The 27,917-nt window shown below is 55.1% G+C and overlaps 1 protein-coding gene and 1 non-coding gene across 5 annotated transcripts; both read left to right on the top strand.

Annotated features, from left to right (window-relative positions):
- Window positions 1–129: 129 nt before the first annotated feature.
- CACNA1F (calcium voltage-gated channel subunit alpha1 F) lies at window positions 130–26,257 on the top strand. Of its 4 annotated transcripts, none has more exons than XM_089324330.1 (49): window positions 130–154; window positions 1,594–1,843; window positions 2,221–2,326; window positions 2,542–2,681; window positions 2,937–3,079; window positions 3,160–3,312; window positions 3,886–4,082; window positions 4,190–4,293; window positions 4,759–4,916; window positions 5,183–5,275; window positions 5,375–5,468; window positions 5,637–5,663; window positions 5,787–5,947; window positions 6,771–6,996; window positions 9,457–9,664; window positions 9,758–9,878; window positions 9,991–10,072; window positions 11,220–11,265; window positions 11,481–11,532; window positions 12,078–12,095; window positions 12,480–12,618; window positions 12,783–12,912; window positions 13,351–13,410; window positions 13,608–13,714; window positions 13,820–13,907; window positions 14,288–14,395; window positions 14,498–14,550; window positions 15,504–15,650; window positions 16,452–16,653; window positions 16,737–16,895; window positions 18,085–18,195; window positions 18,301–18,384; window positions 19,082–19,102; window positions 19,332–19,460; window positions 20,115–20,180; window positions 20,450–20,541; window positions 21,003–21,162; window positions 21,443–21,570; window positions 21,855–21,951; window positions 22,121–22,223; window positions 22,323–22,424; window positions 22,600–22,730; window positions 22,930–23,064; window positions 23,828–23,997; window positions 24,541–24,648; window positions 24,766–24,893; window positions 25,007–25,119; window positions 25,514–25,711; window positions 25,946–26,257. In XM_089324330.1, the coding sequence occupies exons 1-49, from the start codon at window positions 130–132 to the stop codon at window positions 26,174–26,176; spliced, it is 5,904 nt and encodes a 1,967-aa protein (XP_089180456.1). In that variant the 3' UTR covers window positions 26,177–26,257. The 4 variants fall into 4 exon arrangements, with proteins under 4 accessions (XP_089180456.1, XP_089180455.1, XP_089180457.1 ...); XM_089324329.1 differs by having other exon boundaries at window positions 4,759–4,949; XM_089324331.1 differs by having other exon boundaries at window positions 130–204; window positions 1,747–1,751; window positions 4,759–4,949.
- Window positions 8,250–8,366, top strand: LOC127485048 (small nucleolar RNA SNORA32). Its single transcript, XR_007912248.1, has one exon. It is a non-coding gene; the product is annotated as a small nucleolar RNA SNORA32 (small nucleolar RNA).
- Window positions 26,258–27,917: the final 1,660 nt, after the last annotated feature.

Below are 27,917 nucleotides of genomic sequence, written 5' to 3'. Positions count from 1 at the left end.
TCCACTTGCACCCCTTGCTCACCCACCCCTCTGACACTGTTATGGCCCCGCCCTATGACCTTAATCCCTCTAAAGCTGGGGGAAGAGAGGGGGGCTGTGCGCAGATGGCTCTTCAATCTCCAAAGGAGGATGTCGGAATCTGAAGGCGGGAAAGGTGAGAGCAGCTTTGCACCCCTGCAGACCCTTAGAGCAAGCCTGGACTCTGCTCCACCCTCAGCCCCTCTCACCTACCCACTGCCCACCCAGACCCCAGCCGGGGGGAGCCTCCAAGGGAGCAGAGTCACATCACCCTATTCCCATCCCAGCTAGCCCCAAACACAGCCTCTTTACCATCTGAGCCCTGATGGTCAGACTGGCCCAGATACTGCACCCAAGGCCTCCTCTCCCCATCTACTCCCTTAGTTCCCAAATGAAACCCAACCCTCGATCCTGGCCCTGACCCCATCCTAGCACCCACCCCAACCCTAACCCCAAAGCCAGCCTCCAATTGAATCCTAACACAAATGTTAACCACCAGGAAGGCAAATCCCTGTTAGAGTCCAAATCCCACCCTGGATACAGACCTTACCAAGAACTCTAAAGTCGCCTAACCTTAACCTCAACCCCTGAATGTCCATACTCTTAGGGAGTGTGGTCTCTGACTTTCCCAAAAGAGACCCTTAAAAAAAAATAATAAAACTAGAGAGAGGGAGAGTGAAAGAAACACCATGCACTTGGTGTTAGTAAGCTGAATGGGCTGTAGAGTTCGACTGGCTGAGTTTGACTCCCAATTCAACCATTTTTCCAAGTCACCTGACCTTTTGGCCTCAATTTTCTCATCTGCACAATGGGAATAATATTACGTGCCAGGCATTCTTCTGAATGCTGACCTGGGTTGATCCTCACACCACGCCTATCGTGTAGGTGCTCTTGGTACTCTTATTATCATCCCCATTATACAGATAAGGAAATTAAGACTCACCGAGATTATTTCATTTGGCCCACAGCTACCGAGTAGTAGTCAGGATTTAAACTTTGACATTTTCCTCCAGAGCTGGCTAACTTAACCAAGCCAACCTACTGTCCTGCAGAGGCTAAAACTAGATCATGGGAACTAGAGACGGTCTTAGCTGAAAACCCCACTCAAAACTCAACTTCCGCCCTAACCTTGATCCTGGTTCTAATCCCCATTCATTCAAAAGACTTAGTCTTGCCCCTCAACCAAAAGCCAACCACACTCCATTCCTCCCCATATTTAAACCCAATCCCAGCCCAATCTAAAAGTCACCACTCAAGTTTCACCTTAAATTTGCCTCCAGCTAGAAATTTAATCCCACCCCAGGACAATCTAAAGTCTAGCCCGCAGTCTGACATCAGACCCTACTTCACTTGGAAAAGGAATCTCCCCTCCATCCCCTGTAAACTGTTTGTTACTCTACCCACAATCATAATCCCAACACCACTTTTACCTCCCCAATTCTTAATCCAGGTACTCCCAACTCTCCCCAATTTTACATACTTTTCTCTCCTTCTTTCAAACAATGGGATGGGATTGGGCAGGAAGCAGCTTGTTCCCACGCCTTGTTTACTCCCTAACTCAGTTTCTCCACACAGACAGCACCCCAGATCCCAATCCAGCCAATGGAGAAGGCCCTGGTCCCGAATGGGGGCTGTGCTCTGGGCCTCCAGCTGTGGGGGATGAAATTAGCGGATCCTCGGCTCTGGGGACCCCTAGGCGAAGGACCCAGCACAGCAAGCACAAGACAGTGGCAGTGGCCAGCGCCCAGAGGTCACCCCGCGCGCTCTTCTGCCTCACCCTAGCCAATCCCCTGCGGCGGTCTTGCATCAGCATCGTGGAGTGGAAGCATCCTGGAAGGCCAAGGGTGGGGCTCAAGGGGCAAGGATCATCAGGGTACCAAGAGTCAAGGACTGGGTCAAGGCTGAAATGGAGGAGGGCTGAGGTTATGAGGGGTCAACCATCAAGAACTGGATTAGAGGGGCCATTCAGAAAGGTGAAAGTCACTTTGGTCAAGGACTAAATCACAGCAAGAATTGAGGGTGACTAAAGCTTCCACTGGGGTCAAAATCAAGGCCTACGGAGGGGGTGGGGTAGGGGGCAGGGGTCGAGAAGTCAGGATCTGCCACCCTGGAGTCAAGGGCCAGAATCAGGGTGCAAGGGCCCCAAGAGCATGTGGGGATTCTGAGGTGTTCTGTCTGGCTCCTTAACTGTGTCCACGCGAGGCCCTTTGACATCCTCATCCTGCTGACCATCTTTGCCAACTGCGTGGCTCTGGGGGTCTACATCCCCTTCCCGGAAGATGACTCCAACACTGCCAACCACAACCTGGTGAGCACCCCTCCCAGGCCCAGCCCACCCTTCCTCCAACCAGATAGAGCCCCCATAAAGCCGCATCTCAAGGTTCCCATACAGACCCAAAGGGCTCGCTTCTGCCCAGCCCCATCCTGTAGCTAGGCTGTGCTTCCCCCTCCTCTTTCTCCTCCCCCACCGCCACGCCCACATCTAACTTGCCAGCTCCCCTCCCCGCCTGGCTCCACCCGCAGGAACAAGTGGAGTACGTATTCCTGGTGATTTTCACTGTGGAGACCGTGCTCAAGATCGTGGCCTACGGGCTGGTGCTGCACCCCAGCGCCTACATCCGCAATGGCTGGAACCTTCTGGATTTCATCATCGTCGTGGTCGGGTGCGCGGCTGAAGGGGGCACCATACTCTCGTTCGCCATCCCACCCGCTGAATTCTTCACTCAGGGAAGGGACCGCAGTTGCTCGCAGGCGGCTACTGTGCCACAACCCCGGCCCCAGGAAGCCTAGCCTATTTAAAATTTTTTTTGCATTTCTAGTTACAGGGACATGTCTTTGGCTGAGGAAGGGGAGGGACGAGGGTGGAGGGTTCTCATGGCCTGACCCCGCCTCCCTCTCCCTCCCGTGTTCCTGGTCAGGCTGTTCAGCGTGCTGCTGGAGCAGGGTCCCGGCCGGCCCGGGGACGCCCCGCACACCGGGGGGAAGCCCGGGGGCTTCGACGTGAAGGCGTTGCGGGCATTTCGCGTGCTGCGGCCACTGAGGCTGGTGTCTGGGGTTCCGAGTGAGTGGCAAGCCGCTCGGGGTTGTGGAGGGGGGCTGAGCTGACTCTGCCCTACATCACCGGCCCTTCCCTGCCCGCAGGCCTGCACATCGTGCTCAATTCCATCATGAAGGCGCTGGTGCCGCTGCTACACATCGCACTGCTGGTGCTCTTCGTCATCATCATTTACGCCATCATCGGCCTCGAGCTGTTCCTAGGACGCATGCACAAGACCTGTTACTTCCTGGGATCGGGTCAGCCAGCCCACCTGTCCAGGGACAGGACACTTCCCCTCTGCCAGCTCCTAGGCCCCATCCTGTTCCCAAGGAAACTCATTCGGATTCACAAGACTCTGCCCCTAAGCTCAGGCTCCTCCACCCGTATATCCAAGACTCCGCCCTAAATCCGGGACTTAAAACCCCGGTAGCAAATAGAAGCTCCCCTATCCCAAGACTCCACCCACAGACCAACTTCCGGTCGGACATTTAAGGCTGCCATCCTCCGTGACCGAGACCGTGACCGTCACCGCCCATCCAGATCACAGGCCAAACCCTGCCTCTGCTGTTTGCAGGAAACAAATGGTCCCGAATTTCGCAGACTCTGAGTCCCACTCTCTCTAACCCTGTTGGTGGGACCCACAGCTTCCCAGTAGCTCAGAATCCAGACCTCAGAGCGTTCGGCCCTAAAAAAGTGGAGCTAAGGACTTGCCGTTGCCTTAGAAAAAATCCAGGACCCTGAGTCAAGCTGGCTAGGAGGGTGGAGCTCCAGGATGGGAGCTCCTGCAGGTGGGCATTCCCCTGAAGCCCCAAGTTCCACTCTCTTCACAGATGTGGAAGCGGAGGAGGACCCCTCGCCCTGTGCATCTTCTGGCTCGGGGCGTGCATGCACGCTGAACCAGACCGAGTGCCGAGGGCGTTGGCCAGGGCCCAACGGTGGCATCACCAACTTCGACAACTTCTTCTTTGCCATGCTCACAGTGTTCCAGTGCATCACTATGGAAGGCTGGACCGATGTGCTTTACTGGGTGAGGTGGATGGGGAGTGCCCGGCTGCGAGGCTGTGCCCGCCCTTCCTCACTGAGCTCTGAACAAGTGTTGGCATACTCTGACGGATGCATACGCTCACTCCCCAGATGCAGGATGCCATGGGGTATGAGCTGCCCTGGCTGTACTTTGTGAGCCTCGTCATCTTTGGGTCCTTCTTCGTCCTCAACCTTGTGCTTGGTGTCCTGAGTGGGTGAGAGACTTAGCCCACTGCCCAACCCCTAACAACCCCTGTTTCCCTTTTAGTATGTCTGGAAAACTCCTAGGCATCCTTCAAAACCCACCCAAAATACTCCTATATTCAATCATGAGCATCAACTGTGTGTAAGACTTTTTAGGAATGGAACAAGGGACCAAAAAAAAAAAATCCTTGCCTTCCAGAATATTACCTCCTGATGGGAGCAAACAGACAATAGAAACATGCACAATAAATTATGTGTGTGTGATGTATGCACCCACATTTTCATGCACTATGGAAAGAAAGGAAAGATAAAGATAAGTGGGAGCTCTTGCTATTAGAAGTAGGGATGTCAGGACAGAACTGCTCAAAGTGTTACTTGAGTAACAATGTAGGGAGTAGAGGTTAGTGTGGCTGGCAGGGTGATGGAAAGGTAGTGGGACAGCTCTCCCACCCAGCTCTCTCCTCCTCTCCACTCAGGGAGTTCTCCAAGGAGAGGGAGAAAGCAAAAGCCCGTGGGGACTTCCAGAAGCTTCGCGAGAAGCAGCAGCTAGAGGAGGATCTACGGGGCTACCTGGACTGGATCACACAGGCGGAGGAGCTGGACCTCGAGGACCCCTCGGCAGATGGCGCCTCTGGTTCTGTGACTGAAGAGGGCCGGGCTGGCCATCGCAGGCAACCCCGATCTGGCCCACGCCCTTCCCGCTCCACGCATTGGGCCCATGGATTCCATTGTCCTGAGACCCAACCCCCACCTGCAGCAAACCCTGGCCCCGCCCCCAGCCATGGCTCTGGGCACAGAATCTAGAGCCAGCCTCAGACACCAAGTGACATCCCCCACCCTAGACGAGGCCCGACCCTGCCCCCAAACCGTCCCCTGCAACTGTCTTCTGTGACTCCACAGGGCCCCAGCTGGCTGAGCTGACCAGTCGGCGGCGTGGACGTCTGCGCTGGTTCAGTCACTCCACTCGCTCCACGCACTCTACCAGCAGCCATGGTGGGGACCCAGACAGGCTGGGGCGGGGGCGGGGTGGGCAGGCAGAGGCAGGACCCTGGGGCTGCCGGGTCCTGATCTCGATCCCTACTCTGCCTTTAGCCAGTCTCCCAGCCAGTGACACGGGTTCGATGGCAGAGACTGCGGGCGACGAGGACGAGGAGGAGGGGGCTCTGGCCGGTTGTACACGTTGCCTGTGAGGGCCCCTAGCCCTTGATCCCTGACCCAGCCCAGACCCTGAGCCTAGTCCTGACACTGGTGTCAAACCTTGACCAGAGACCCCTGACTTCTGGTCCCAGCCACTCCGGGGTGGGGCGGGTGGGCGGAGCTTATGGCACCCACCTGCCATCCTCCTCTTTTCCAGAAACAAGATCATGAAAACCAAGGTCTGGTGAGTTGAGACACACTCCCACCCACCTCCAAGCCCTCCGTGGCCTCTGGATGCCCCTCCCCAGCGCCCCCCCTCAGGACCCTAGGTAGGTGATCTCAGCCTGAGGGTTCTCCTTTCCCCCAGCCGCCGCCTCCGACGAGTAAACCGGGGCCTCCGGGCGCGCTGCCGGCGGGCTGTGAAGTCCACCGCCTGCTACTGGGCCGTGCTGCTACTTGTCTTCCTCAACACGCTGACCATCGCCTCAGAGCACCACGGGCAGCCCGTGTGGCTCACCCAGACGCAGGGTGCGCCAGCCCTCTTCCCCAGCTCCCATCCCCTTCCTGTGCCCTCCATGCCCTCTCATCCCAAGCCCAAGTACAAGATCTCCTTGGGGACCTCAGGAGCCCAGACACTGCTCTGCCACCCAGAGAAGCGCAGAAACCTTAGCCTGCCTCATCTCGCCTTGTAGCTTGCACTTAGGTAGTGCTTGCTGTGTGCATCAGACTCGGTTCTTGAGACTACATGTACAAGCTCATCAATTGCTTTCCCCCACAACCTTATGTAACTTCAGTACTAAGGCACAGTACTGAACGCCAAGGCGCTGAAGGGTGCAGTGACAAACCCCAGGACTCAGCTAGAGAGTGGCAGGGCCAGAAGCCAGTGCTTAACACCACACTGTCGGGACAAGTTTAACACCTCTGTGCCTGTTTCCCGTGTACAAAATGACGAGAATGATAGTACTTACTTGGTTGGGAGGAGTGAATGCCTTAAAGTGAAAAGCGCTTAGAACATTGCATGGCCCGCTTATAGTGGACACTTACCAGTGCTTACAATCTGACTGGTACTTATTACGGTCTCCATCTCACCCTGAATACTGAGCACACCTCGAACCCTGCTCCCCAAACCAGTCCCAGTCCAATTTAACCCTCGACTAGCTCTGTCCTTGAGTTGGAATCTTCCTGGTCTCACAGAGGTAACTCTAACCCCCACCCCATCCCTAACCCTATCCCTGCCTCCAGACTCGCCCTGGCCTGTTACCCGCTACCCCAAAGCACCCTGTGTCCCTTACCCCCCCACACAGCACCATGGCAACTGGCCAGCATGTCCCTCCCACCCCTCTCCCCACAGAGTACGCCAACAAAGTGTTGCTCTGCCTGTTCACTGTGGAGATGCTTCTCAAGTTGTACGGGCTGGGCCCCTCTGTCTACGTCTCCTCCTTCTTCAACCGCTTCGACTGCTTCGTGGTTTGTGGGGGCATCCTCGAGACCACCTTGGTGGAGGTGGGCGCCATGCAGCCCCTGGGCATCTCTGTGCTCCGATGCGTGCGCCTCCTCAGGATCTTTAAGGTCACCAGGTGCGTGGAGGATGAGAACAATGGGACCCCAAACAGCCCCAACAGCTATACCCCAACTCCAGCGATAACTTCATCCGTGCCACCATTCAGGTTTTTAAAGATTGATTGATTGACTTGAAAGGAAGAGATACAAGGAGAGAGACTGGGGATGTGGGGAGAGAGAGAGAGAGAGATCAAGAGATCTTCCATCTGCTGGTTCACCCCCTAAATGGCCATAATTGTAGAGTCTGGACCAGGCTGAAGCCAGGAGCCCAGAATTCTATCTGGGTCTCCCACATGGGTAGCAGGGACCCAAGCACTGGGGCCATCTGTTGCTGCTGTCACAGGTACATTAGCAGGGAGCTGGATCTGAATTGCAGCAGCCGGGAATTGAACCAGTGCTCATCTGGGATGCCGGCATTGCAAGCAATGCCTTAACCCTCTGTGCCACGATGCTGGCCCCTCACCATTCACTTATTGAATATCCATTGAGTGCCTACTGCATGCTGGGCACTGTTCCAGGCCCAAGGAAAACATCGAGAATCAAAGGTTTCATGGATATTAAAATCCATTTGGTATGGGGCCAGCAGTGTGGTGTTGTGGGCTAAGCCTCCGCCTGAGGCACTAGCATCCCATATGGGCACCAGTTCAAGTCCTGGCTGCTCCTCTTCCAGTCCCGCTCTCTGCTATGGCCTTAGAAAGCAGTAGAAGATGGCCCAGGTCCTTGGGCTCCTGCACCTATGTGGGAGACCCAGAGGAAACTCCTGGCTCCTGGCTTCAGACCAGCCCAGCTCCGGCCATGGCAGCCATTTGGGGAGCAGATGAAAGACCTCTCTCTCTGTCTCTGTCTCTCTCTCTGTATGTCTCTCTGTCTCTCTCTCTGTAACTCTGTCTTACAAATGAATAAAATCTTTTTTTTTTTTTTGACAGGCAAAGTTAGACAGTGAGAGAGAGAGAGACAGAGAGAAAAGTCTTCCTTCCATTGGTTCACCCCACAAATGGCCTCTATGGCCAGCGCACTGTGCCCATCCGAAGCCAGGAGCCAGGTGCTTCCTCCTGGTCTTCCATGTGGGTGCAGGGGCCTAAGCACTTGAGCCATCCTCCACTGCCTTCCCAGGCCACAGCAGAGAGCTGGACTGGAAAAGGAGCAACCGGGACAGAACCGGCGCCCCAACCAGGACTAGAACCCGGTGTGCCGGCGCCACAGGCGGAAGATTAGCCTAGTGAGCCGCGGCGCTGGCTAAATAAAATCTTTTTTTAAAAAATCCATTTGGTAGTCATTACCAAGGCTTTTAGAATGCAGTTTCTCATTTGCTGGGGACAATGGCCATAAATCATTTTGCTGCTAGGATTTTCTACCTGCTATCTTATTCAGCCTAATGGAAACATCTGTATTTTTTTTAAAGTTTTTCTAAAACCCATTTGGGGAGAGTGTCTGCTCCGTTTCCATCCTCTTTCTCAATTTCAACTCCTGCTCTAATATCCCCAACCCCACCTCCAAAAGTCAACTCCCCATACTCATCCCCTTCCCAAACCCCAAGCATAACATCATCCCTAACCCCATCTCCAACCCCAACCACGCATGATCCTAAGATTCAGTCCTAAGCCCAACCCCATCTCCACTTCATCCGTAACCCCCAGCTCCATCCCCACTAATAAGCACTGACTATAACAGCATCCTCATTCCCCAAACACAGCTCGCATGTCCCTAACCCCTAACTGCTACCCTATCTCCAACAACAACCCCGATCCCTGCTCCTGCTTCGAACTCATCCCCATCCATCCCTCTATCCCAAAACTCTAGCACAATCTTATCCCCAAGCCCAGTCCCAGTCCCAGCCTAAAACCCAATTCTAGCTTCACCAACTTCCATTTGAACCTCCACCCTAATCTCCTCTCCCGTTGTTATACCAACCCTAACCCCCAATTCAATTACCCCCTTAACTTCTTTTTTTTTAAGATTTATTCATTTATTTGAAAGTCATAGTTACACAGAGAGAAGAGAGGGGGAAAGAGAGAGCAAGAGCGAGAGCGAGAGAGAGAGAGAGAGGTCTTCCATCCAATTGTTCACTCCCCAGATGGCCACAATGGCCAGAGCTGCAATGATCCGAAGCCAGGAACCAGAAGCTTCCTCCAGGTCTCCCACATGGGTGCAGGGTCCCAAGGACTTGGGCCATCTTCTACTGCTTTCCCAGGTCGTAGCAGAGAGCTGGTTGGAAGTGGAGCAGCCAGGACTGGAACCGGTGCCCATATGGGATGCCAGCGCTTCAGGCCAGGGTGTTAACCCACTGCACCACAGCACCAGCCCCTGTCCCCTTAACTTCTTTCTCTATACCCCAACTCTGAAATCACTTCCAACCTGATGCCAAGACCAGTTTAACCCAGCCTGCTGCTGTGTGTGCCGAGCCGGAGCCCTGCCGAGGTTCCTGGCTTTTCCAGGGGATGCAGCACCAACCCTGCCTTCTTCCATCTCTGCTGCAGACACTGGGCATCTCTGAGCAACCTGGTGGCATCCCTGCTCAATTCGATGAAATCCATCGCATCCTTGCTGCTTCTCCTCTTCCTCTTCATCATCATCTTCTCTCTGCTTGGCATGCAGCTGTTTGGGGGCAAGTTCAACTTCGACCAGACTCACACTAAGCGAAGCACCTTTGACACCTTCCCCCAGGCCCTCCTCACTGTCTTTCAGGTGGGACCTGGACACCCCCGGGGTTTTGTGGGTTGGGAGGGGGCCTGGAATTGGAGGGGATCCCAAGAGCTTCACAGTGACTCCCACCCCCAGATCCTAACAGGCGAGGACTGGAATGTGGTCATGTACGATGGCATTATGGCCTATGGTGGCCCCTTCTTCCCAGGGATGCTGGTGTGCGTCTACTTCATTATCCTCTTCATCTGTGGCAACTGTATCCTTGGACCCATCGGGGGCAGGATGATGGGGGTCTGGGTGGATTAGATGAGCTAGGCAGGCTGCGGGCAGGCTGCTTCTCCGACCTCGGCAGCCTAAGCTCACTCCAGACATCCTGCTGAACGTGTTTCTTGCCATTGCTGTGGACAACCTGGCCAGTGGAGATGCGGGCACTGCCAAGGACAAGGGCAGGTGAGGTCTGGCTCTGCCCCCAAGACAGAATCTCCCTGGCATCCCTTACTGGGAACCTTGCACAGATACCTCTCCCCACCAGAGATGCCTCTGGTCACCCTGATAATCCTCAGCTCCAGATACACCCTGACAATTCGCGTTCAATTAACATGCATTTATTTTTTTAAATATGTATTTATTTATTTATTTGAAAAGAGGAGTTACAGAGGCAGAGAAAGAGAGAGAGAGAGAGAGAGAGAGAGAGAGGTCTTCCATCTGCTGATTCAAGGAGTCAGGAGCTTCCTCCAGGTCTCCCACATGGGTGCAGGGGCCCAGGACTTGGGCCATCTTCTATTGCTTTCCCAGGCCAGAGCAGAGAGCTGGATCGGGAGTAGAGCAGCCAGAACTAGAACCAGTACCCATATGGGATGCTGGCACCACAGTGCTGGCCCCCATATGCATTTATTGAGCACCTACTTTGTGCAGGGCCCTATTCTAAATGCTGAGGAGATAGCAAGAGTTGAGGCAAACAGAATCCTTGCCTTCGTGCAACTGACATTCTACTTGGAGAAGGCAAGCAAAACACAAACAAGTGAATGTATAATAAAATTTCAATGTATGTTAATAGCATGTAGTGAAATCCTATTGATTAGGGTGGTAAAGAAAGGTCTCAATGAGGAAGTGACAGCTGAGCAGAGATCTGAGTGAACTGAGGGGGTGAGCCATGCAAATCTCTGGAGGAAAAGTATTCGAGGTAAGAGAACAGCAGGTGCAAAGGTCCTGAGGTGGAAGTGTCCATAGTATAGTCTAAAAACACCAGGGAGGCTGGAATGGAGTGAGAAAGGAGGAGAGTGGTAGGAAGTGAGATCAAATGGGGCAGGGGGATAGAGGGATCCTATTGAGGATGTCTTGGGCCAGGGGGAAGACTTTTTTTTCTGAGTGGGAGGAGTCCCAAAGGGAAGGGGTTGTGAGCTGAGGAAAGACGTGCTGAAAAGAATGTAATAGGCTCCCTCCGGCTACTGTAAAAACAGACCCGGGGGTGGGGACAAGGGTTGAAGCACGGAGGGTCTATGGGAACCAAGGAATTTCTGATCTGACTACAGGGACCCCGTTCAGCCTTGCCCGTCCATTGCCATCTGCAGTGATCACCACCTGTTTCCTCACACAGGGAGAAGAGCAGTGAGAGCAACCTCCCACAGGAGAACGGGGTGTTGGTGAGTTAGAAGCCTGGGAACTGTCTACACCTCCCCACCACCACCACCAAAACCTGTGTGTGTGTGCACGTGTGCGCATGCACGTGGCTTTAACCCTCATCCTCCTGCCTGTTCACCTCCCCTCGCCCCCAGCATAGCATCCCTTCCATGCCTCCCCTGCGTCCATCTCCTGGTGTCTCCTCTGCCATCAGTGACCCCCGGCTTCCTGTCCCCAGGTGCCTGGTGGGGAGAAGGAGGAAGAGGAGGGTGCAAAGAGTGAAGGAGCAGGCAAGTGGGCAGGGCCGGTTGCAGGAGGTGTGGGACCTCGGGACAGCTTCTGACCGCTGAGACCCTTCTCTCTGGGGCACGGGCTTTTCCAGGGTCACCGTGAAAATAACAGGCTTCGTGCGTGGCCAGCGACACTGGGGGCCATGGGTGTTAAAGAAGCAAAACAGACATTTCATTCTACTGCAGAAGTTCTCCGAGGCTTTATTATTCAATAGTGTGTATTTACAAGAGGACTGCCGAAAGCTTGTAGGGGAAAAACATATTATGAAAAAAAAAATGCATGGATCTCAAAATTTTTTGCACCAAGTTGAACTTATCTTTTAATTCCATTTTTGAAATCCCCACCTACAACATCCATTCAAATACACGTTTACAGGGGCCGGCGCTGTGGCATAGCAGGTAAAGCCACTGCCTGCAGTTCTGGCATCCCATATGAGCGCTGGTTTGAGTCCTGGCTGCTCCATTTCCCATCCAGCTCTCTGCTGTGGCCTGGGAGAGCAGTGGAGGATGGCCCAAGTCCTTGGGCCCCTGCACCCGCATGGGAGACCTGGAGGAAGCTCCTGGCTTCTGGCTTCCAGTTGGTGCAGCTGCAGCCATTGGGGCCACCTGGGGAGTGAACTAGCGGATGAAAGACCTCTCTCCCCCCTCCCCACCCTTCCTCTGCCTCTCTGTAGCTCTGACTTTGAAATTAAAAAAAAATAAATCTTAAACACACACACACATACACACACACAGTTACAGAGCTCCTGCTGTGTCCCAGGCACTGTTCTAGATGCTGGGGGCATAGCAAAGAACCAACCAGACTAAAATCTCCTCCCTACGGTGCTGACGTTCTAGCAGGGAAATGGGAACCAGTTGCTGTGTGACAAGCATTAGTCCAGGTGCTTTCCATCAGTTTTCTCGATTAATTGTCTCCTTTGCTCTTTTTCTGGTGCCAGGCATGGAAGAGGAGGAAGAAGAGGAGGAAGAGGAAGAAGAGGAAGGAGGTGCAGGGCGTGTGGAACTCCTGCAGGAAGTTGTACCCAAGGAGAAGGTGGTACCCATCCCCGAGGGCAGTGCCTTCTTCTGTCTCAGCCAGACCAACCCGTGAGTGCTGGGAGTGGCAGGGGCTGGGCACAGGGCCTGGTGGCAGGTGGAGCAGCACAGAAGGCCCAAGGCTGGACCAGAGCTGTGGCGCTGGGGCTCACCCTGAGCGCCGGGGCTCTGACCAGGCCCATATCCCCCCTAACCACGCGCCCTCTGCTGCGCAGGCTGAGGAAGGCCTGCCACACCCTCATCCACCACCACATCTTCACCAACCTGATCCTGGTGTTCATCATCCTAAGCAGCGTGTCCCTGGCTGCTGAGGACCCCATCCGAGCACACTCCTTCCGCAACCACGTGAGCCTCTGCTTGGGCTAGGGGGACTCCCCGCCCCGGGGGGCGACCTGCTGGGCGGGGAGAGCATCAGTCTTGGGGCCGGCCCCTCCTGCGTGTACAGCGCACCTGGGAAGCATCAGGGAGAACAAGAGTTAGACTGGGGGAGAAGCTGTGCTCAGAGAGGTTCAACAGTCTGAGGGCACCCAGGTAGCTGGGTTAGGGGTAGAGGAGTCCAGACGCGAGCCCAGAGCTTTCTGATGGCCAAAGCTTTGGGCTTATGGAAAAGTCTTTGATGACGATGATAATGGTGGTGGTGGTGGTGGAGAGGGAGGGAGGGAAGGGCGAGGGGAGAGAGAGAGCACGCGCAAAACTCACATAGAGAGGTGCACACGTGAGCAGGTCCACACCTAGCATCCCCTTAGCCATCCTCAGTGGCTCCTCCCCTTTCTCACTGCCCAGATTCTGGGGTACTTCGATTACGCCTTCACCTCCATTTTCACTGTGGAGATTCTGCTAAAGGTAACGAACAGGCTTCGGTTAACCCAGCACACTCCACGCCCACCCTCAAAGCCTGCTTCCTCCCCCTCCCCGTGGCCCCGGCCAGCCTCCGCCCCTGCTTCCCCTGCACTCCACTGCCCGCCTCTCCTGTCGCCACCCCCTCCTCCCCCCGAGCGTGCCCAGGCCTGCGTGCTCCAGCCTGCTGTCCTGTTCCCCAGATGACCGTGTTTGGGGCCTTCCTGCATCGTGGCTCCTTCTGCCGTAGCTGGTTCAATCTGTTGGATCTGCTGGTGGTCAGCGTGTCCCTCATCTCCTTCGGCATCCAGTGAGTGATGTACACACAGACACACAGACACACACACACACACACACACCTGTCCCGAGTCAAGGCCAGGCCCAGGTCAAGGTCTGAGGCCTGGCCCTTCCTCAGTTCCAGCGCCATCTCAGTGGTGAAGATTCTCCGAGTCCTGCGCGTGCTGCGGCCCCTCCGAGCCATCAACAGGGCCAAAGGACTGAAGGTAAACCTCACCTCGTCCAAACCCACAGGGATCCCTGAGCAAACTGACCGTCTACATCAGTGCGTGGCCCGCAGCCTGGGCCTCACCCCTGGCCATGGCCCCCTACAAGGCACCACACCATTCCTTACCAGTGGCCGCTCTTCTGGGATCCAGGTCCCTGGCACACACCCACATGCCCGTGCCTGGCAAGCAGTTATGCCTGCTTGGTGCGCCCACATTCCTGGCCCATCTCACTGCCCTCTTGACCGCACGTCCCCTGACCCACAACCACAAGCCCTTCAACCCAAGTCCCTGAGCTGTGTCCATCACCAAAGCCCCACGCCCATTGGGCACCATGGCCTGCACTGGTGTCCACGAGCTGTATGCATGGGTGCCTGCAGCACGTGGTGCAGTGTGTGTTCGTGGCCATCCGGACCATTGGGAACATCATGATTGTCACCACGCTCCTGCAATTCATGTTCGCCTGCATCGGCGTGCAGCTCTTCAAGGTGGGAGAAACACTGTGGGCGGGGGGGGGGGGCAGGCAGGGGTCAAGGCCATTGACGCAGAGGCAGGGCGGGGAACCTTCTTGACTGATGTACTCCTTACAGGGGAAATTCTACAGTTGCACTGATGAGGCCAAACACACCCCCAAAGAATGCAAGTGAGTGCCTGAGACCCTACGTGCCTCAGAACCCAGAAGCCCTCCCAAAGGCTCTCGAGACCCCTACACTGCACGTGAAACCCCTAGAGCTGCCCCTCAAGACCTCCAGAACCGCACCCCTCCCACCAAGGCCACCAGATACATCCCCTAGAACTTCCCCGAGAGTACTGCAGGGGCTCTCAGGGTTCACTAAGCCCTTAGAAGCTCCTCGTTCCTACCCCCAAAACCTCTCTCCACAGTCCACCCCCAGCCCCCCTGCCCAGCAATTCCCGAGCCCCCCTCAAGTCCCTGACTTTCACGCAGAGCTTCCCACACAGGCTAGCACTAGTGCTTACAAGCTGGGTCTGCAGAATCCGACACTCCCCGGGTCAGCTCCACTTCAGGAGACTTGGCTACGTTTCTGAGCCTTGCTGAGGCCCATTTTGCTCATCTGAAGAGCGGGGAGAAGAGCATGCCTGTCACACACGGCTCTTGCAGGGAGTTTGTGACTCCCTACATACAAAGGGTCCTCTACAGCGTAAAATCACCACGTGGAAAGGCCAGCGCGGGGCCTGCTGTAGGGTTAGTGCTAATAAATGTTGGCTGCCATGAACATCAGCGGCCCTTCTTCCTGGCTGGTGGTGACGGTGATGATGATGGTGGTGACAGCGGTGGTGGTGGCGATGATTCGGTGCCAACGCTGGGCCAGACACTAGTCTCATTTCTTGACTTATTTAATCCTTATGACAAGCCAGGAAATAGGTTCTGTTATCACCCTTGTTTCCTAGATAGGGATCATGGAAGCACCACCAGGTTCAATGTCAAAGGTCACCCAGCTGGGCTAGGAAAGAACAGGATTTCAACCCAAGCTGTCTAGCTCCACCCACTCTGCCTCCTGAAGCTGGGGACCGCAGCCCCTTTGGCACAGCTCCCATCCCTCTTCACCTGCTAAGCCTGTCTGCACCCCCCTGCAGGGGCTCCTTCTTGGTCTACCCTGACGGAGACGTGTCACGGCCCCTAGTTCGGGAGCGGCTCTGGGTCAACAGCGACTTCAACTTTGACAATGTCCTTTCAGCCATGATGGCCTTGTTCACTGTCTCCACCTTCGAAGGCTGGCCTGCGTGAGGGGCAGGGCCCCCTGGGGGGGGTGTCAGGGCTTTGGGCAGCAGTTGGGCTCTCTAGGGACTAGATGGGTGTGACCCCATTGTGGACGGGTGGTAAAGACCTCACAAGACGGGACCGGGTGTTCTGGGGTCTGGTGCGCTTATTAGAGTTCTGATGGCGTCTCCCAAAAGCTGGCTGGGGTTCTCTGGGGACGTGAGTGATGTCCAGGAGTTGGGTAGAACTCTCTGAGAGTTGGGTGGGATTTAGATGACAGTCTGTGGAGGTCCAGGGTGGGTGGGGTGGGAGGGACTGGCAGAGAGTCTCTGAAGAGACAGAGCAGAGGATTCAGGAGTTTCTAGAGAGCCGCGTGGGTCTTTGGGGTACTGGCTGGAGGTGTCTGTGGGGATGGAGCAGGGGATTCTAATCGATAGGGCACGGGATTCAGAGATCTTTAGGGGCTTGTGGGAGAGTTCCAGAGAGCTGAACACGAGCTCCACGTGGCTGGAGAAGGGGATTGGGAGGTATGTGGGAACATAGGGGGCTTGGGGGTCTTCGAGGGCCTGGCTGGGGAGTCTCTAGAGGGCTATAGGGGGGGTCTGTGGGTCTCTGGAGATCTGGGACAGGAGACTTAGGAGTCTCTGAGGTTGTGGTGGCGAGCGATTCCTTGGTGTGTCTCTGGAGGTTTCGGGTGGCTAACTCAGAGGATTTAGGCATCTTCAGGGTGCCAGGCAGGAGACTCCCAGGTGTCTACAATTAGTGGTCTGGGGGCGTGTCTGAGCGGGCCACCTCCACCTCTACCCCCACACTGCCTCCCACAGGCTGCTGTACAAGGCCATTGATGCGCACGCAGAAGATGAGGGTCCCATCTATAATTACCACGTAGAGATCTCTGTGTTCTTCATCGTCTACATCATCATCATCGCCTTCTTCATGATGAACATCTTCGTGGGCTTCGTCATCATCACCTTCCGAGCCCAGGGCGAGCAGGAGTACCAAAACTGTGAGCTGGACAAGAACCAGGTGACCTCTGACCCCAGCCCCCAATTGCTGCCCCCCTGGCTTTGGGATCCCGCTGCTCACTCATGCCCTGTGCCTGTATGCAGCGCCAGTGTGTGGAGTACGCCCTCAAGGCCCAACCACTCCGCCGCTACATACCCAAGAACCCTCATCAGTACCGCGTGTGGGCCACTGTGAACTCGGCTGCCTTCGAGTACCTCATGTTCCTGCTCATCCTGCTCAACACCGTTGCCCTAGCCATGCAGGTCTGTGCTCCCCTCCCTGACCCCTGTGAGACACCTGCCCCTGTTCTCTCCACACAATCCCTTGGGAAGTGTTAGGAATGCTTTAGGCTGCAAGTAACAAATCCCCCAGCTGACAGAGACTTATTGAGCCATTTGTCACATTTCTTTCAATCTAGGGCCAGTGATTATCAATTGCATCCTGATTTCAGACGTGTAAGAATATGAAAAAATAGGCCGGCGCCGCGGCTCACTAGGCTAATCCTCCGCCTAGCGGCGCCAGCACACCAGGTTCTAGTCCCGGTTGGGGCGCCGGATTCTGTCCCGGTTGCCCCTCTTCCAGGCCAGCTCTCTGCTGTGGCCAGGGAGTGCAGTGGAGGATGGCCCAGGTGCTTGGGCCCTGCACCCCATGGGAGACCAGGAAAAGCACCTGGCTCCTGGCTCCTGCCATCGGATCAGCGCAGTGCGCTGGCCGCAGCGCGCTGGCCGCGGCAGCCATTGGAGGGTGAACCAACGGCAAAGGAAGACCTTTCTCTCTGTCTCTCTCTCTCACTGTCCACTCTGCCTGTCAAAAAAAAAAAAAAAAGAATATGAAAAAATAGCCTAGTAACCATTGTAACTTGCCACTGTTTATCAAATGTGTCTGAATTTCAGAGATTCTAAAGTGTAAAAAGATATGCATCTTAATGTCAAAGAAATATAACAATTGGTCCACATGATGAGAAATGCAGAGGTAGACGTTTTGCTCATTGCTCATCAGAGACCCAGACTCTGTCTATCTTTCTGCTTCGCCATCTTTAGCAAGTTGGCTTTCATTCTCATGGGCTGTAGCTTCGTGGTCACAACATGGTTGCTGCAGCTCCAGACATCAAAATCACATTCAAGGCAGGAAAAAGAAGGGAGAGTTGCACCACAGGTCTCTGTCTTCATTTAAGTCTTCTATTAGAAGGTAAAATGCTTTTCACCAAAACTGCCAGCCAACAGCAGGCTGATGTGTATGTCTTGTTAGTCAGAAATGACTTATCTTGGTTACAAGAAAAGCTGGGGATGAAAAAACTAGGCTTTCTGCTCCCCGTTATGAGAAGCAGACAACGATTTGGCCAAACCATGGTACTACCATAGCTCCAGGGTCAATGCAGCCTGGGCCCAGGACTATTTGCTTGGGGGTAGGGCTCTACCTGAGGCTCTGTCCCTCCTTGCTTTGTTCCCCCAGCACTATGAGCAGACTGCTCCCTTTAACTACGCCATGGACATCCTCAACATGGTCTTCACTGGCCTCTTCACTATTGAGATGGTGCTCAAAATCATCGCCTTCAAACCCAAGGTGACCCCAGCCCTAGGCGCACCTCCTTTGGGTAGAGCCCATTGCCCTCTGCCCTGGGCCTGCTGGCTAGGAAAACACAGAGCACTGCTTTTCTCTTGCCTACAGCATTATTTTACTGACGCCTGGAACACATTTGACGCTCTTATTGTGGTGGGCAGCGTGGTGGACATTGCCGTCACTGAAGTCAACGTAAGGACTGGCCTGTCCACTAGCCCATTCTCCTTCCCTCCGCCCCCAGGGCTCTCTTTCACATGAGTGAGTGGTGTCCCTTCAATCCTCCTCACTCCTGGACACTTAGCACTCCTCATTCTAGCTCTGCCCCCTCTGAGTTCCAGTTGGGCTCAGCCAAAGTCCCCCTTATTGCATTGTGCAATCTATCCACCAGCTACACAGTCTCTAAAATGCTTCTCCCGTTATCTTGTATCTCTTCCACCACTTCTACCTCCCCTTCCATGGGTTCCATCACCTCAACTGACTCCTGCTTTGGCTGCATCATCTCTTCTGACTGCTTCGTTGGCTCCACTTCCTCCAACAACTACATTGTCTCCAACACATCTCCATGCTGGGCTTCTCCATTGGGTCCTCCGTCATCTCCGTCATCTCCGTCATCTCCGTCATCTGACACCACTGGCTCCATTATTTCCTCTGCTGGCTCCAATGTCTCTCTCCCTCTCCTTTACCCTCTCCTCCCCCTCGCACCGCCATTGTCCACTTTTGCCACAACCATCTGAATCCATTACCCACACACACCCTTTCGCATCATCCTCTGCATGATGGCCCTGCCGTCATCCTCTCTATATGCTCCATCATGTCTACTCTTGTTCATCTGGGACTTTGTTCCCATCATATCTTCCATCATCTCTGCCTTTGCCATGTCTCCTTCCAGAATGGTGGCCACCTTGGTGAGGTAGCTCCCTTCACAACAGGGACTATAGACTCCCGCCATCCCTCCCCCTTTCCTCCTTTCCTCCTTCCCTCCTCCCTCCCTCCTTCCCCAAGAGTCCTTAGAAATGCTCCCAAAGCACCCTGGGGCCTGAGTTCTGAGGGATCTGGGGACCAGGAGGGCCGAGGCAGGAGACAGGGAGGTGGCTGGAGCAGATGCGATCTGAGCATGCCCACTGCACCCCCAACCCCAGAGCTCGGAGGACAGCTCCCGCATTTCCATCACCTTCTTCCGGCTCTTCCGAGTCATGCGGCTGGTGAAGCTTCTCAGCAAGGGTGAAGGGATTCGCACGTTGCTCTGGACGTTCATCAAGTCCTTCCAGGTGAACTGCTACCCCTCGCCTCTGATGCCCCCGCTGCAACACCTCTCACTTGCCCCTCTATCAACCCCCAAAATGACATCTCTCAGCATGCCTAAGCCATTTCCAGCATCTCCAGTTTTCTCCCTTTTCTGAGCTCTCAATTCCTCTGGCCCCACTCACCTTACTCTATTCTTTTTAAGGTTTATTTATTTATTCATTTGAAAAGCAGACTTACGGAAGGTGGGGAGACAGAGAGACAGCAGGAGATCTTTCATCCACTGGTTCACTCCCCCAAACAGCCTCAACAGCTGCAGCTGGGCCAGGCCAAAGCCTGGAGCCAGGAACTCCATCCTGGTCTCCCACGTGGGTGGCAGGGGCTCAGGGACTTGGGCCATCTTCTGCTGCATTCCCAGGCACATTAGCAGGGAGCTGGATCAGAAGCAGAGCAGTGGAGACTGGAACCAGCTCTCATATGCGATGCTGGTGTCGCAGACAGCAGCTTAACCCACCACACCACAATGCCTGCCCCATACTTCTGTCCACATTTGGGAGGCACTGGTAGTCCTGGACACCTTGGAAATGGACTCTATCCGCCAGCAGGCCTGGGCCAGGGGGAGCTTGGAACCCTCTGCGTGGACCTGAGCATCTATCCTCCCCTTCCCCCCACCCCCATAGGCCTTACCCTATGTGGCTCTTCTCATCGCTATGATATTCTTCATCTATGCCGTCATCGGCATGCAGGCAAGTGGGATCCCTAGGGAGCATCCCCCAGGCACCCTCTGCTGGGAGGTTGATTGGGTAGGAATAGCCCCAAAGAGGAGGTAGTGGGTGGAAAGGCAGAGAGATGAGTTGGCTGACCCTGGGGCAGTCTGCACATCTGTGAAATAGGATCAGCGGGGCAAGCTTGTCAGGGCTGTGAGCACACTTTAGGCATTAGGAGGTATGAAGTGGGTGGTGACACACGGAGGCATAGGTTCACCTCACTCGACACAGTCCTTGTGTGCCCATAGATGTTTGGCAAGGTGGCTCTTCAGGATGGCACCCAGATCAATCGGAACAACAACTTCCAGACCTTCCCGCAGGCCGTGCTGCTTCTGTTCAGGTGACATCTCCCCCCTGCTCTGCCCTGCCCCCCAAGCCCCTCACATGTGCATGGTGCCCACACTGCCTCTCTGGGCTCCAGACTGCCCAAGCTACAGAAATCATGGGGCACCAGATAGCCCAAGACCTTTCCTGGCTGGGAGTCAAAGAGCCTGGTAGAATATTCTAGCCTTAGCCATTCTTGTTCTAGCTTTCAGATGTAACCCCCCCCCAGCTCTCCATGGTCCACCTGTCAGACATGGACGTGACTGGCATCAACATGGCCACACTCGCTGTCAAAATACTGACATGCCAGCTGTGCCAGACGCTGCCCCTGGTGAAAGTGGGCCTTCTACTCACTCCCCCTCCACACATCCCGTTCCCCTGCAACCCCACTGGCCGTGACTTCACAGCCTCTCCTCCAGGATGCCAGCCCTTTGTGTGTGTGTGTGTGCGCGTGCGCACGTGTGTGTGTCTTCACAGGTGTGCCACTGGGGAGGCATGGCAGGAGATCATGCTTGCCAGCCTTCCTGGGAGTCGATGCGACCCTGAGTCTGACTTTGGCCCTGGCGAGGAGTTTACCTGCGGTAGCAATTTTGCCATCGCTTATTTTATCAGCTTCTTCATGCTCTGTGCCTTCCTGGTGAGGACCGTTTCCCCACAATCACCACCACCGCCAAGGGGGATAACTCTGAGGGGTTCGGGGGGCAGGGGCGGGGGGGTGGTCAAATGAGGTAGGCAGCCCAGATCTCCAGTGTGCTCAGAGGACTGGTCTGACAAGAAGCTAAACACAGGACTCCTAAGCCAATGACCCTATGAGCTCACCGCAGCCTTCCCTCAATCCCCACCCCCACCCCACCCGACCCCACCTGCTGTGACCCTGCTCTGACCTTCGCCTAACCTCCCCGCTCACTGGCCTGCAGATCATAAATCTCTTTGTGGCTGTGATCATGGACAACTTTGATTATCTAACCAGAGACTGGTCCATCCTGGGCCCCCATCACCTTGATGAATTCAAGAGGATCTGGTCTGAATACGACCCTGGGGCCAAGTATGCCCTCTAACCCCTGACCTGCATTGCCAAGGGGGGAAATGCACTGACCCAGATGGTCCCCCAGCCCTAGAACCTCTAACCTAAGCCTCCCACTGCCCAGTCAACAGATGCCCCAGGGTTTCCACTAACCCTGTCCTCTGCCCTCTCCAACTGCCCTCTGGTGCTTCCCCAGCAGGCCTTGGGGTGTTGGGGGTGGGGGGAGGAACAGTGAGCTGGTAGGGCTTTAAGAAAGGACTCCAGGAAGCGTTACCAATCCAGTGGTCCCTCCCCAACTGCCCCAGGGGCCGCATCAAGCACCTGGATGTGGTTGCCCTGCTCAGACGCATCCAGCCCCCGCTGGGATTCGGGAAGCTGTGCCCACACCGAGTGGCCTGCAAGGTGCGTGCACCTGCCCACCGCAGGGCACAGGTGGCCAGGGAGTTGCTCTGGGTGGGGGGGGGGGCATGGAAGATGCTTGGTCATATCCTCAAAGATTTCTGCTCCCCAGACATTTGAGCCTACATACCCAGCATTTTCTCAGAATAAGTTTCTTGTCTGGTATTCGCAGAGACTTGTGGCAATGAACGTGCCCCTCAACGCAGATGGCACAGTGACATTCAATGCCACTCTCTTTGCCCTGGTCCGGACATCCCTGAAGATCAAGACAGAAGGTCTGGGGGAGAGGGGGCGGGAGTCACAGGGTGCCTAGGGAGGGTGCTTCTTCCTATTGTGTCATGCCCCCACTCCCCCCACATTATCCTCCAATGCAGGGAACCTGGAGCAAGCCAACCAGGAGCTGCGGATGGTCATCAAGAAGATCTGGAAGCGGATAAAGCAGAAACTGCTTGATGAAGTCCTGCCCCCTCCGGATGGTGAGCTATCCCCACCCTGAATGTCCAGCCATGGCCCCCATCCCAAAGCCAGCACTGGCCAGGGCCGGGGCCAGGGCAGGGGGTAAGTCCGTGCTACTGAGTAGGAAGGTGGGGACAAGGGACAGGGCCAATGCCCCCTATAACAGCCTTGCCTTCTTCTCGCCCTTGACCTCAGAGGAGGAAGTCACCGTGGGAAAATTCTATGCCACATTCCTGATCCAGGACTATTTCCGCAAATTCCGGCGCAGGAAAGAAAAAGGGCTGCTAGGGGCCGAGGCCCCCTCAAGCACCTCCTCTGTCCTCCAGGTGTGCAGGGAAGGGCCTGGTGCGGGGGTGAAAGCACTGTGCAGAGGCTGGGCTCCAGCCCATCTCCAGGAACCCACATGGCAACTGCGGAAACGCGGAGGCTCGGGGCGGCTGAGGGGCTCTTGCTGCACTCCCGGGTGGGACACAAGGCCCTGGAAGGGAAGTTGAGACCCCCTGGCCTCCTTTTCCACCCCCGCAGGCCGGTCTGAGGAGCCTGCAGGACCTGGGTCCTGAGATCCGGCAGGCCCTCACCTGTGACACGGAGGAGGAGGAGGAGGAAGAGGGACAGGCTGAAGAGGAGGAGGAACCCGAGAAAGACCCAGAAACACACAAAGTGAGTTCCACTAGTGCTCACACCCCGAGAAATTCTTTTGCATTTATTTGTAAAAATATTTTCAAGATTCATTTATTTATTTGAAAGGCAGAGTTACAGGGTATAGGGTTGGGAAATTTTTGGTGCACTGGTTCACTCTCCAAATGGCCGCCATGCCCAGAGCTGGTCCAGGCCTAAGCCAGGAGCCTGGAGCTTCATCTGGGTGTCCCATGTGGGTGGCAAGGGCTATAAGCACTTGGACCACCTTGCGCTGCCTTCCCAGGCATATTAGCAGAGAGCTGAATCAGAAGTGGAGCAGCCAGGAATCGAACCAGTACCCATATGGGATGCCAGCATTGTAGGCAGTGGCTTAACCTGCTACGCCACAGTGCCAGCCCCTATTTTAACCGATTTATACATGTTGACTTTTTTAAACAAATGTGCTCATGTTTAAGTGGTCCCATGTGATATTTCAATAGATGTATCCATGTGTAATGTGCAGTCAGGGTAAACATACCCATCTCTTTAAACATTCAACCCCAAGAACTCTTGATTGTAAAATATTCCCTGAGTCTTGAGTGACTTTGACCCTGCCTCTGGGAAGAAGCCATCTCTGCCATAGAGAAATATTTGCCTGGTGCCTATTTATCTGGCTGTTGGAGGGCAAGGCCCAGATGCAGACCCTGGGGAGTTCATGGACTAGCGGGAGAGACAGACGAAATGAAATGACCAAGCGATGCAGCTGTCACATGGTTGCTACACTCCATCTTGTGACGTTCCACAGGCCCCGGTGGACTCCCAGCCCCCATCTCGCCGGGGATCCAGGATTTCTGTGTCTCTACCTACTGGGGACAGACCTCCAGATTCACTCACCCTTGGGCCCAGCGATGATGATGGCGGGGCTCCCAACACCAGACAGCCCAGTGCGTCCCAGGCTGGATCCCACAGTCACAGGTATGTTCAAGTGCCTTGTCGTGGTAGGGGGCGCTGAGTCTGTGCTGCAGGACCCAGGGGGGAAGGGGGGTCATTTCAGAGGCCTTCAAGTGGAAACCTGGGAAGGATGAAGGTGTTTTGAAATTTTGGTGGGAACAGATGCTGATAAGAGTGACATTGCAGAAGCTCAGTGCGAAATGTGGAAGTCAACTGGTTTAGTTCAAATCCTGGCACTCTCATTTGCTGAGTGAACTTAGTTGTTATGATCCTCAAGTTCCTCACCTGTAAAAGAGAGCTGATGGTGCACGTACTTTGATTTTTTTTTTAAACCTTGGATACTTCTAATGAGACAAACATCTATGAAAAGAAAGCCCATGTTCACCTAAGAAAGATCGATGGTTAGTTTATGTTATGTGAATTTTCCTCAGTTAAAAATAAATAAACAAACAAACCGTAAGTCCCCACATTTCTCTAGGGGATAGGGCATGGAATGAGGAGGATCCCGGGACCCAGGGCCACCTACCAGGGGGATCTGGTCTGCCTAACATGCCTCCTTTTCCCCAGGAGAGACTCTGGGGTGTTCATGTTCACCATCCCAGAAGAAGGGAGTCCTCAGTTCCAGGGAACTAGCAGGCAAGACAAGCAGGATGAGCAAGAAGAAGCCGCCGACCAGTACACCGGTCATACCATGTAGGATGGGCCCAGGAGCCCTGGGCGGGAGGACGGGCCTATGGGGGCCACACCTCCCCGGCCCAGGCCTCACTCCTCTCTGCCCTCCTTCCTGCACAGGCTCTCCTTCGTGGATGAGCAGACGGGGACGCCCCCGCACCCACTCCTTCCGCCGCCTCAGAGACCCCAGCGATATGTGAACGGGCACCATGCACCACGTCGCCGCCTGCTGCCCCCCACGCCTGCAGGTGAGAGCAGGGAGGGGCCCTAAGGGGCTTCCCCGAGGGCCAGCAGGACAGAGAGTCATGGACAGGAACTAACCTTGGTCTTTGCCCTGGCACCCCCTTCCCCCCACCCCCAGCTCGGAAGCCCTCCTTCACCATCCAGTGTCTGCAACGCCAGGGTAGCTGTGAAGATTTACCCATCCCTGGCACCTATCATCGCGGGCGGAACTCGGGGCCCAGCAGGGCACAGGTGAGGCAGTGGAGGAGGTAATGAGGTCTGGAGGGGTGGGGGCGGCCTCTGCTGAACATAGGCAACAAGCTACGTGACAGGCCCTTCCGAAGAACAGGACGCGTGTGAAGGGATGCAAAATCCTCACTCGCTGTACCAGTGAGATGGGTACTTTTCTTATCGCCCACTTTACAGATGAGGAAATGGAGGCTCACAGAGGTTTACCCAAGATCACAAGGCTAGCAGATGGCAGAGCTGCCACTGCACAGAGCACACTTGCCTAAGTTCCTATCTCATTTGCACCCGTTTGGTTTGGCTCCAGTTGCTTGCTGGAGGAAAGGGACAGGACTCACAGGGCTGAGTTCTGGAACCTCCCAAGCCCACCCCTGCATCCGTCACCCTCTGATGTTTACAGGGCTCCTGGGCCACCCCTCCTCAGCGGGGTCGGCTCCTGTATGCCCCACTGCTGCTGGTGGAGGAGGGGGCAGCAGGGGAGGGATACCTGGGCAAAGCCAGCAGGCCACTGCGCACCTTCACTTGCCTGCATGTACCTGGAACCCACTCGAACCCTGGCCATGGCAAGAGAGGCAGTGCCGACAGCCTGGTGGAAGCTGTGAGTCCAGAGGGGGCATAGGCAAGAGGGATGGGGGAGAAGAGAAAGAGGTGGAAAGGGAGCTGCGGGAGGAGGGAAATGAGGTTCCCAGGCTCCGTGTGGTACGCATAGGCATCCCTCGGCTCTATGCCCTCTTCTCAGCATGATGTGCGTACCACTGTTCCCCCGACCCCGACCCCTCTGCACACACTGCAGTCAATCAACCCTGACCCTCCCCCCACCCCGTGCCTCCAGGTGCTCATTTCTGAAGGCCTGGGCCTCTTTGCCCGAGACCCGCGCTTTGTGGCCCTGGCCAAGCAGGAGATTGCGGATGCGTGTCGCCTGACTCTGGATGAAATGGACAGTGCTGCCAGTGACCTGCTGGCACAGGGGAGCAGCTCACTCTACAGTGATGAGGAGTCCATCCTGTCCCGCTTGGATGATGAAGACCTGGGGGATGAAATGGCCTGCATCCACGCCCTCTGAAATCCCACCCCTCCACACACACACACACACACACACTGCTCAATAAACCTTCTGCTTGCTCACCTCAGAGGGACACAGGCATGGATCACAGCCCGGTGTTCAGTGCCTTTGTACTGGGGACTTTGGGCTGCCCATCAGCCCTCATCCTTCCATCCATCCTTCCATCCATCCTTCCATCCATCCATCCTCTGTTCCAGCTCTGAACCACTGCCCACACAGGAGTATTTCCAGAAACCAGGACAACCAGGCCTGATTATTCAGCGTCAGGAAAGGAGGGAGGAGGAGGAGGAGGAGAGGAGGAGAAAGAGACGGCTGCCAAAAAAAGCTGGAGAGAGTGAAGGTGGTGGGGGAGGGGAGAATGCTGGACAGAGACAGTGGAAAGAGGAGAGAGAGGATGTAGGGATGCATGGATGAGGAAGGGAGACAGAGATGCCACAAGGGGCCAGCAGCCAGGTCAGGCTGAGGAAGACTACGGGACCCCAGAGCACAGTCCTGCCTAGAGATTGGAGTCAGCCTGCTGTGTGATGTGTCTCGGGCACAGGGGTCCTCTACTGGCAGCAGGAATTTCAGGGAGGCTAAATTCAGATCACCGGTTGCCGTCTCCCACCTCCTACCTTCTGCCTCAGAAAGAGAAAACCAGAATCCATTGGTAGAAGGCGCACAGGTGACAGCAAAGGGCAGAACTCCCACTCAGCTCTCCCAGCCTAGCTTTCCTGAGACCATCTGAGGGTAACGCACTCTCCTCCCACACAGACCCCAGGTCTGCTTCTTGCCTCACCTCTGGGGACTCATTCATTCACTGAAAGCTTCTCAGGCATTCCGACGTGTCAGGTGCCACCCTGGGTCTTCGTCAGGGCAAACCAAGCTGGATTAGATATGTGACATGGCTGAGCCAGACTGGGAGTCTCAGTCCATCTCCGAAGGAATTGGAGGCAGTATTGGGAGTGGTATGGGGTGGGGCCACCACTGAGCCCTGTGTGAAGTAGGATCTCCAGCCAGCACTCAGAGCAGGAGTTTCTCATTTCTATGAGTTTGTTCTATCAATCAATCAATCCAGGATTGAAATTTAGAGGAAGCAAGAATTATAGAGACTAGGGCTCAGAACATAGACGCACACTGGACCTTGAAGCAAGGGCTTGAAGTGTTTGGGCTGGTGTATAGTGGAGACAGCAGGTCATGTATAGGGCATGGGGGCTGAAGGCAGACTGTTGAGGGATGGGCTAGGAGAAACCACCTGAGGGCCAGATCATGCAGAGCCTTGAATGCCAAACCCCAAACTGTGGGATTTTTTTTTCTTAAAAGCAGTGGCGAGCCATAGGAGGACTTTGAGTAGGGTAGTGACATAGTTAACTTTGCATTTTAAATAGACTCTGACGCTGTGCTGAAAACAGAAGGGAGGGGGAAGAGAGTGGAGAAGCTAAAATTGGCAGGAATGATGGTTGCCTTAGCCAGGCGAGGTGGCAGAGGAGATGGTGAGAAGTGAGTGGATTCCAGAGATGTGAAAGAGGTAAAATGAACCATTTACTGGGCTCTGTGCTGGGGGCATTACAGCGATTATCTTATTTCATCAGTACAACACCCCTATAGGTATCATTTTAAACCATTACATGTTCAAGGTCAAACAGGAGTAAACATTAGAGGTGGAATTCAAATGAAAGCAGTTGAATGCCAAAACCCATGCACTTAACCGCTCCTACATACTGCTTCCCCCAACAAGGCAACAACTAGAAAGCATCCATTA

The sequence above is a fragment of the Oryctolagus cuniculus genome, chromosome X, assembly GCF_051225735.1.
Source record: "Oryctolagus cuniculus isolate XC-2025 breed Fujian yellow rabbit chromosome X, ASM5122573v1, whole genome shotgun sequence".
In the NCBI taxonomy this organism is placed as follows: Eukaryota; Metazoa; Chordata; class Mammalia; order Lagomorpha; family Leporidae; genus Oryctolagus; species Oryctolagus cuniculus.
The sequence above is the reverse complement of the archived record's forward strand: the minus strand, read 5'-3'. Positions and strand labels throughout refer to the sequence as shown.

Bases quoted from the DNA above. Each gene is read 5' to 3' on its own strand.
- CACNA1F (XM_089324329.1), top strand. From the start codon at position 130: ATGTCGGAATCTGAAGGCGGGAAAG. The intron at 3,080-3,159 runs GTGAGTGGCAAG...CCCTGCCCGCAG, and splicing joins GCTGGTGTCTGGGGTTCCGA to GCCTGCACATCGTGCTCAAT. The intron at 22,425-22,599 runs GTGAGCTATCCC...CCTTGACCTCAG, and splicing joins AGTCCTGCCCCCTCCGGATG to AGGAGGAAGTCACCGTGGGA.